Raw genomic sequence first — 10820 nt, 5'->3', positions numbered from 1 at the left:
TAATAGACACTAATAGACTTCTATCAACTTCTATCAACTTATTCAAAATTTACTATTTTATATAAATTTCCTTATTTTTCTGTTTTTGAAAATCTCTTTAGAAAAAAAAATGAAAAAAATCCTTTACTTTAGAAAATTGATTTTCATAAAAAAATAATAAATATAGTTTTTTCTCTCCATTTACGTGTGCTTTCCTTACTTTTTTTTTTTTTTTTTAATTATTGATAGTCTATTAATTCTTTTAGGTTTGTAAAACTTCCATCAAAATTTGAATTCAATGTTCAATATATGAACGAAATCATAAGAACAAAAAATATTTTTCAGAACACTTTTCTAATTTAAAGGAAATAGCGTTGGTCGATAGCATATTTTAAATAGCCAAGTACGTTGGTAACTTCAAATTCTCATTTCCTGTATTTGAATTACATCATTTTTTTAAATAAAAAGTTCATAGGAATAATAATAGCTTTTTTAAAAAAACAAAAAACTACTCGATTCGTTTGACTTTAATTTTATATTTAAAAAAAAAAATCAACAGGAAAATTATGTAATATATGAGTTATGTTTATATTGACATTTTTATACTCAATTTCATCGGTCTATAAATCCTCGAAAATCCTAGTTTGGCTTATTGGACTTCGCATTAAAAACTTTTATATAAATAAAATTTTTATTAATTGACCTGGTCAATAGATGTTGGTATAAAAATAGGTAATGTGAAATGAAATGTAGTAAGTAAAATACAAAATTTCTTCATATATATTTAATCTGAGTATATAGAAAAATCAATGGTAAGGGTTGATTGGTATATATGGACATACAACTTCTTGGAGATGTTGATATTATGATTAGATATGGGTTAAACTACATATTTAGTATTTTAAATAAAATTTGTCAATTTCTATATTTTAGAAAGTATTTAATAGATCATTCATAAATTCTTTAAGTTGTGTTTGACATGTATTTTAAAATTTTGTAACCGTTAATTTTGTATCTATCATAAGCGGGTTGTATATTATGCGAAAGTTATATAATGATAGAAGAAAATAGGAAAAGTACAATTCTTTTATCGTACAGTTGTCTTACAAGTTTCATTATATCTTATTAATATTTTTCATGATAGACAATAAATCGTTACAAATTTTAAATGTGTGTGGACTTAATTGTTATATATTAAATTTAAATTACTAAAATGTTGCAAATTGATAGTATGTGTGACAAATCATTACAAACTAAAGTTCAATGATTAATTTGTTATTTTCACAAATATTAAGATCTAAATAATGTGTTTCTCAACCAAATCTTTTTATTGTTAAGAACTTATAATAGACTCACTCATAAAAATTCAATGAATGAACATAAAGATAAATTGAGACAACATATAATTAACACATTTATTCCTTCCCATGAGGTTCATATCAAATAGACAACATGAATCCATGACATTCAACAATTAACCGTTAAACGTAATTAGTTTTTCTTATTAGATACAACTTCAAATACCTACTTTCACATTAATTGTACTCAAGGTTAAAATCTCAATTTTATAAAATGTTGATGAAAATATCGATAAAATGACAATGTTGATAGATATTTCTAAAAAATAATAAAAAAGTATATATAACTTAATAAATACAAATTTCACCCTTTTTAAATGATTTTAAATGTTTATTATTTATATTATATTCATATTACTAACATTCTGCTGCATATTTTATATTTTTCATATAAATTTTTAGGATACAATATAAATTCGATTGATCCCTTCGTGTCAATATCAAATCTATACAAATATAGAAATATCAGCAAAATTTAATAATAACAAATTTAGAAAGGTAATATATATATTATATATATATATATATATATTCTTTTTGCAGAGAATTATAACGAAGAGAGCACGTGCCGACTGATATCCAGGGTGTATGGATCACATGCTTTCTCAGAATTCTGATCCAACCGCTCTCATTGCATCTAAAAACAATGGTCATCCCTGGGCCCCACGATCTCTCCAATAACATTCTGACAAACGTAGAGTAATGGCAATCTTAGGTATCACATTGCCGTACTGGATTATATCCCATCAATATTACCAACTTAATTAAATTTTAACAAGTCTTTCAAGTTAATTTAAACATAGCAGACTTGGTTCTAATTTTGTGATATTTCATCACGATATCATTCTTTTATTAGAAAAAAAGACACACACTAATGAAATTTTTACTTTTTAAATTCCTAATTCAAAGTTTTGATAAATTAAAATTTATTTAAGGATTGAATAAATTAGTCGTTTCTAAACTTACAAAGTATCGGTACACATTTTTAAATTTTGGGATACATATTTTTATCAAGCTCTTATTGTTAATACTTTTAACATAATATCAATGCGGCCAAATTAAAGATAGCTAATTATACGAAAAAAAAGGATAACTAATCATTAGGATGTATATATTTTTTAACGTTGAATTTTCCTTTCCATATTTGTCAAATTTAAGAAAGAAAGAAAACATACTTTTATTTTGTTGGCACTGTTTAATAGGTATATATATAACATACCTGGGTTATTTTAAATATAGAAAAATGAACCAAAATATTTACAAATATAACAAAATTTTACTGTCTATATGTGACAGACTGTAATAGACTATTATCTGTGCCTATCTGTATTATACTAGATACATATAGTAGTCTATCACAAATAAAATATGATATTTTCTATTATATTTGTATATATTAAATAAAAATGCTATGATAAAAAACCCATGTATAAATACAATAAGCAAAATTTCATAGTATGTTGTGTATGGTACATAACACAACATACTAAGATCAGTTGTTCAATTTAATTGCTAAATTTGTATTAAAAAAATACATAGACCTTTTCTATTGATTTTCTAATGAATTTGCTTCAGCCTAATATAAAAATATATTTAGTTCATTTACAAAATTCATTAACGTACATATCAAAATATTTAAAGTAATGTGTATGGATAAAGTAATGGGTTCCAAAACAAATTTAATTAGATTTACGTAAAAATTTATTGAAGATATTTAAAAAATAAAATGTTTGATATATTTATGAAGAGTTATTTTAAATGATAAAATTATTGAAAATATTTATAAATAATAGCAAAATATCACTGTCTATCTATAATAGTTTGCAACAGACTACTATTTAAATAATTATCTATTGTGGACTATTACAAATAGACGGTAAAATTTTGCTATATTTATAAATATTTTCATTCAATTTTTTATATTTAAAAATAATCCTATATTTATTTTCATCTCTATAATTTAAGTTTTTGTTCACAATCAATACTTGTACTTTTGATATCAAGTCCAATACAATCTTACTATTTCAGTTCTTTCATTTTCCTTCGTTTTCTTTTTTTATTTTTTTTATTCAATCATATTTTGGAGTTTGGCACTACCCTCAATAAAGTTATCTTGAAATGTAGCCAGAAATTTTTATATTAAAAATATTCCATGGTACAAATAATTATTTTGGGTTGAAAGTTTATGAATCTATATAGTATTATTATTATTATTATTTTCATCTTATGAATTAAACCTTACCAGTTTGAAAGTTCAATTAGGACCGTTTGACTATATTCTCATTTTTGTTTTGATGATCTCAAGTTTAAACATAAGTTAATAGTATAGATACGACGACAAAATCGAAACTTTTGAAATTAAAAAAAAAAAAAGATGAAACTTGACATAACCATAAAAACACAAAAATAATAATCTTAGTTATGTTAACCGAAGCAATAGTTTAGTATATAAAACAATAAATCCATTTAGATTAACTTGAGAAAAAAGTATTTTTTCTATAAAAAAATCATTTTTATTTAAACACTTTTGACAAAAATAGTTGAAAATACTATTAAAAAACTATTTTGAATTGTTATCAAATACTCTATTCTTTTTTTAAAATGACTCATTTTTTAAATTAAACACTTAAAAATACATTTCCATTTCCAGTACACTTACCATTATCATTCTCCTTTTCCAATGAAGCATCAATTATTGCTAGAAAATGTTGCAATACTTTATGAAAGGAAAATATATAATTAAATAATGGAATGAAATGATTAAGGAAAGAAAGAAAGAAAGAAAGATGGTTATAATTATAGAGTAGTTTGGTCTATGCCAAAGTGTGTTATCAATTATTCTTACCATTGAAGTAAAGTTAGTTGGAGTTGGGTTTCTCATTGAGTGAGAAAATGGCCAACTCCCTTCTTTCTAATCATTTAACCAAAATAAAAGAGAGAAGAAAAAAAAAAAACTTATAAATCCCTTAAAAGGTGAAAGGTGGCTAGAAAAATAAGCCCAAATATCATATATATATATATATATATATATATATAAAAATTAAAAGGCAGATCTAAAGTTGTTTTCTTTAAAAGAGAGAGAGACATATTTGAACAAAATTTTGTTTTGAAAAAAATATGAAATTGAGAGACAAAGATGAGAGAGATTGAGGAATTGTTCTTCTTCAATTCTCTATTTTTTGGCTCTCTTTAATTTCTCTCTTCTTCCCTTTTTTCTTTCTTGTTGCTGCCCAAGCTTTATAATGAGGTATTGTTCATTCATTGTGCTTCTTCTCTTTTCATTTTCTAATAATTTTAAAGACAATATTAGAAATATCATATTCTTTTTTATATGCATAATTTTCTAACCTTCTTAATATGTCTTAGATTTTTACAAAATTATTTTGCCATGGATGTTACAAGGTATTTTAATTTTTTTTTTTGGGTTTTTTTTAATGTGTTTAACATGTTTCACTGAAACTACTCAATTATGGCTCAAATGTATAATTCTTTGGTTAATTTAATTACAAAATTTGATTCTAGGGTTTTAAAAGTTATAAATTTAATCTATATTGTTTAATAGTTTTCAAAATAGATCCTATTGTAGAGATTATATTCATGGGAGTTTTATCAAATTAGAACTAAATTCTAACTAAATTGAAATTTTCATTTTAAATTGAAATTTTTAAATTATAATATTCATTTATGTTTTTTTAAGGGAAGATGAAGGAAGAGGTCATGATTTTGTTCCTAACTTTTCCCCCCTTCTTTATGCTCTTATAAAAAAATTTCTTTTCTTTGATTTTGTGGATAAAGATGGGGGAAAGAGAAAGCTTGAAAGTTGAAATTACTATTTACAATTTTTATGATGATTTGAAATTAAGAATTTCTTTTTATAAATTAAATTTTAAACTCTTTATAGAATGTAAAATTATTGGAAGATATTAGAATTATATGCCTGAAAGCTGAAATTACTATTCACAATTTTTATTATAACTTTGAAATGAAGATATCCTACCAAACAAACCATCACTAAAAAAAACATTTTGAGAGTAAAAAAAAAAAATGCCTACCAACTATTTCTGATTAAAAAAAATTACCAAAAGAAAGAAAGTAATTAAAAAAAAAAATCCCAAATACATACATTAGTGAAATAAATTTGATTGTGCATAATTCTCTTTATTTTCGCCTTTTTAAAACATCTAAGTTCTTATCTAATAAAAATATGAAAAGAAATTTAGTCTCTGAATTTCAATATACCGAAATTTTAAGAATATGTTTAAAAACTTTATGAGTAATTTTCGATTAATATTTTAAAATTTAACTTGACGTCTTAAATTAAAAATGATAATTGCAAAATTATTTTTTTCTCTCTCCTCCACCCTCCTCTCTTCTTTTTTAATTATTATTAATTTAAAATTTAAAATTTTAAAAATTACTTACAAACCTTTTAAAACCTATTTTTAAATGACTAAACAATAAAATTTTGAAACATTAAGATGAAACGCATTTCAAACTGAAAATCTAAGTAAACTAAAAAAACAAGTAATTTAATGGCATTTTCGAATGAAGTATTTAATAGTGTACTTCCCTTATAAATTTCTTGGAGTTTTTGTTATCAAAATGTTGAAATAATTAAAATCAAAGTTTTGTTTTTTGTTTTTTTGTTTTTTGTTTTTTTGTTTTTTCGTTTTTGTTTTTGTTTTTTTTTTTATTGTTGACATTTCTATTGTAGGGATAAAAAGTGATGCTAGGTCCATGGGTAAAAAAGGAAGTTGGATTGCTGCTATAAGGAGAGCTTTTACACCTAACTCCAAGGAAAAGCCAGGAAATGTATGTTAATTATGATTTTTCAGGGATATTTTTGGCAATTTCAATAATTTTTACCCTCTATTTTCATTTTCCTAGATCCCATTTGATAATTATTTCGTTTTTTATTTATATTTTTTTTAAAAAAATAAACATATTCCATCCATATTTCTTAGAATGATTGCGTTTTTTTAAGTACTATGGTTGAATTCTTAGCCCATTTCCAAAAACAAAAATAACTTTCTCAAAATTTAGCTTTATTTTTTAAACTATTAGTTAAAAGTAGATAACAAATGAAGAAATTTAGAGGTGAAAGTAGTGTCCATAGACTTAATTTTAAAAAACAAAAATAAAAAAATAAAATAGTTACCAAACGAGATCTTAATTTTTTTTATGTTTTTTCATCTATGCTAAAATAGTAACACATTTTATAGATACGATGTAGAATAAATGAAGTATGAGGACACCAAATCGTTAGAAGTGGCAATTTATGAGCATGAGAATGCATCTAATTAATTGCAATTTGTACACAAATTTAAGATTCATTTGAATTATAGTCCTACATCTACATGTAAATCTTGGTTTCTTTTGGGGAAAAAATTCAAAACAAGGACAAATTTTATATAATTGAGTTTTGAAATTTTTTAATTAGCTTCATTCCATTTACCTTAAACTCACAAAGACTCAGTATTTGAAATGAAAAATAAAAATAGCAGGTTGAATTTTTTTTTTTTTTTTTTTAACCAAAAGAAAATTTTACATACTAGAGTGAGATACATTTAGAGAATATTTGACTCATAAAGTAAAGTCTTGTGATGTTAGTAGAGCTTAAAAGTCACCTGTTAAAATATTTACAGATATAGCACAATATAAAAGAATTTACATATGTAGCAAATTTTAGATTTTACTTTCGAAATCTATCAGTAATAGACCATATCACTAATATTAGGGGTCTATTAGCAGTAGAGTTATCATTGATAGATTTTGCTAGATTTACAATTCTTTTAAGATATTTTTTATACATTTAATTATTATCCTCAAAAGTACTCTACGGTTTAAGACTATAGTTTGCAAGTTCAAATATATCACAAAATATGAGCCAAATATATGAATAGTAACATTATTCTTATGTTGAAAACTCACTTTTTTGGCAGGAATTTGAGAAGAGAAACAAGAAAGAAAAGAACAAAGGAGTTGGAAAATTAAGGCATGGAGAGTCCAATAATTCCTTCATTCCCCTATTTAGGGAGCCAAGTAGTGTTGAGAAGATCTTCTTGGATTTAGAGAGAGAGCAACAGAGAGTTACATTGAGACCAGCTTCTTCCTCACCACCAACACCTCCCTTTGTTACTCCTAGAAATGCTTCTCCAAGAATCTCCTCCGCTCGGCAACCCTCTCCGCCCGTCTCTCCTCCGAGGGTTGCAAATCGCCCTAAAGGCTTTCGCTTTCGGCCCGAACCGACTCTCCGAAATCATCATGCATCAGCAACAAAAATTCAAGCTGCATACAGAGGTTATGTGGTAAGTTTTGTTCTTCAAGTTACCTATATATCATATCATTTGGATCATATCCTCATGAATGCTTTGTTTGATATTAACTATTTTCATATAGGCAAGGAGGAGCTTTAGAGCATTGAAGGGGTTGGTGAGACTTCAAGGAGTGGTGAGAGGGCAAAATGTGAAGAGGCAAACAATGAATGCAATGAAGCAAATGCAGCTGTTGGTTAGGGTTCAGTCTCAAATTCAATCCAGAAGGATTCAAATGCTTGACACTCAGCCTCTCCATCATGGCCCTAACCACAAAGACATTGACACTGCCTTAGCCAAATTGAGCTTCACTCAAGCTGTGAGTTTTCATAATAATTTCTCTCTTCTCACACCATCCATATATATTACAACTTATCCTCCAAAGTTCATTTGTTTCGATTGCTTTTCGTTTATTTCGTTTCATCGCTTCGAGGAACGAATTGAAAAATATCCGACTTTACACATAACCCTAACATCAAATGTTCGCTTAAGCTTTTTAAATTTAGCGATAATTCGATATGGTATTAGAATAAGACATCCATTTTTGTTTTGTTCTAGCTTATCAGTTAATTAATGTAGTGTTTGGATCTCTTAATATGACATTGGAGTAGGAGATCATAAGTTCAAATTAATATTTAAAAGTAACACACATGTATAAGTAAGTGGTAAAGAACACATTTTAAATATCAAATTTACTATAACTTATCAATTTTTGCTTTTGTGCTTAGTGATATTTAAATGCGATAACATAGTAAAAGATATTGAATTCAAATATCTACGATATCAATTTTTTTTTTTAAATTTCATTCAACATCATTCATATTAATTACTCTGGTCAAATTTAAACGTAACTCAATCGATTAAGAAATATAAATTCCCATATCTACATGTCGTTGAATTCAAAGAATGCTCATATTAGATCTTATCTTACTTATGAGAGAGATTGTTAAAAGAAATAAACTTAAAAATTTAAAATTACCCCTTAAATTAAACAAGGTTAAAAAAGAAATAGCATTTCCTTGTTCTTGTAATGTTAAAGCTAACAATGGAACGATGTATATATATGTGTGTGTAGTCTGAGGCAGGTAACCAAGAAGATTGGGATGATAGTTTGCTAACAAGAGAGGAAATTGAAGCAAGATTGCAAAGAAAAGCAGAGGCTATAGTCAAAAGGGAGAGGGCAATGGCTTATGCATATTCCCATCAGGTATTATAAAATAGTTTAGTTCCATTTGATAATACTTTTGTTTTCTAAATCATCTACGGTTTAAATACAAGGATTGTGTTTTATCTTTTACGTTGTGTTTTCACTCTCGAAATATTAGCTAAACGAGTTGTTATAAGATCTGTTTTTAATATAGTATTTTGGTTTTGCTATTTTATCGTAATTTCTCTCTCTTAAAAATCAAAAGACCTGATCATTTGATGATTATTTGATTTTTTTTTTTTAAAAAAAAATTGTATTTGTTTTCTTACCACTTTTTTTACCATAACTTTCATCTTTCCTGAGACACGTTTGATTTCTTAACTAAAATTTCAAACGCAAAACTAGTTTTAAAATTAAAACAATTTTTTTTAGTTTTCAAAACTTTGGCTTAATTTTTGAAACAACTCCTAAAAAGCAGATAACAAAATAAATCAATCAATCGATGAAAGGGGCATGCTTAATTTTAAGCTTGATTTTTAAAAACTAAATGATTATCAAACGATATTAGATTACTTAAAGTGATTTAGAATAAATTAAATTTAATATTTTTAATTAAGAAAATATATTATTTCCAACTTTTTATGAAGTATAAAACCATATCCTTCTACCATGTTTAACTTGATCTTCAACATTTGGTGCTTATCTCTATCCCTCCTAGATTTTTACTTTGTATTGCTTCCTTTGTGATCTTCCCAAATACCTTCCGTACTCAAATAATTATTAATGAAATTTGGGATTGGGATATGACGAATTTGTCAACCTAGTTGAAATATCCTAGCGTATCTACTGATTCACATATTCCATTGTATCTTTCTCTAAAAAAGATAAAACCATATCCTATATGATTGAAGAATAATTTGTATTGTAGTTGTGGAAGGCCAGTCCAAATTCAACTCAAGCAGTAATGACAGATATTAGAAGTGCGGGATTCCCATGGTGGTGGAACTGGTTAGAGCGCCAATTACCTTCATCAAATAATCTCCCTAATTCCGAACCTCAAACTCTCAAGAATTTCCTTCTTGCACCTCAAACTCCACAACAAAACCAAACCCTAAACCCTAATAACAACAAACACCATCTCCACAATAATATTGATCACCATCAACCAACTCTCACACCAAAGTCCACAAAACCGACCATACTCCTTGCCACTGCGACCAAACCATCCCGAACCTCTCCGAATACGTTCCGAACCCCACCGGCAACCTCGAGATCGTTTTCGAAGGCAAGAGGTGATTCGTCACCATTTGATGTGGGAATAAAAGATGATGAAAGCCTTACTAGTTGCCCTCCTTTTACAGTGCCACATTACATGGCTCCCACGGTTTCAGCCAAAGCCAAGCTAAGAGGCTGTTCCACACCTACTCCTATTAGTACTCACTCAAAAACAAGAATTTCCTTCCCTTTCAAATGGAACAAACCCAATTTGTTGTTCTCAAAGGACTCATCAGCAAATAATAACTCTCAAAGGGTTTTGGATAATAATTACAACCAATCTGTGGGCAATTTGAGTGTGGATTCTTCTGTTTCATTGCCTGCTGGGGTTGGAAGAAAGCCATTTAACAGATTTGTGTGATTTTTTATTTCTATTATTAATTGTCACCATTTTTTTCTTCTTTAATTGTTTTTTTCCCCTCTTTTCCCCCCCTCTCTTTCTATTATTGAATGAGTGTAAACTAATAAAAGATGCAATAGATGGGGGATAAAATCATAGTTTGAATGTAATGAGATTTATGTAAAGGTTTTAAAACAAACAATAAGTTTTATTTAGTATTATATTATATTGTTGCCTTCCAATAATTTATAATAATCATTAGAAACAAAGTGCACACAAACTACTTTGTTGCATAAATTCTCGGTTTGCAGGGATGAAAATATTTGTATAATTTGAAAAATAGTGTATCGAGTTGTATAAATCTTTAATGTGCAACTGACACTCAAATGTTCAATCACAAGTTATTG

General features: G+C 26.6%; 1 protein-coding gene across 1 annotated transcript; it reads left to right on the top strand.

The window, feature by feature from the left end:
* Positions 1-4349: 4349 nt before the first annotated feature.
* Positions 4350-10612, top strand: LOC120092845 (protein IQ-DOMAIN 14-like). Its single transcript, XM_039051073.1, has 6 exons — positions 4350-4584; positions 6052-6149; positions 7280-7645; positions 7737-7970; positions 8727-8858; positions 9727-10612. The coding sequence occupies exons 2-6, from the start codon at positions 6075-6077 to the stop codon at positions 10432-10434; spliced, it is 1515 nt and encodes a 504-aa protein (XP_038907001.1). The 5' UTR covers positions 4350-4584; positions 6052-6074; the 3' UTR covers positions 10435-10612.
* Positions 10613-10820: the final 208 nt, after the last annotated feature.

The sequence above is a fragment of the Benincasa hispida genome, chromosome 12 (assembly GCF_009727055.1).
Source record: "Benincasa hispida cultivar B227 chromosome 12, ASM972705v1, whole genome shotgun sequence".
Taxonomy (NCBI): Eukaryota; Viridiplantae; Streptophyta; class Magnoliopsida; order Cucurbitales; family Cucurbitaceae; genus Benincasa; species Benincasa hispida.
Note: the sequence above shows the minus strand (reverse complement) of the source record. Positions and strands in the feature narration are given on the sequence as shown.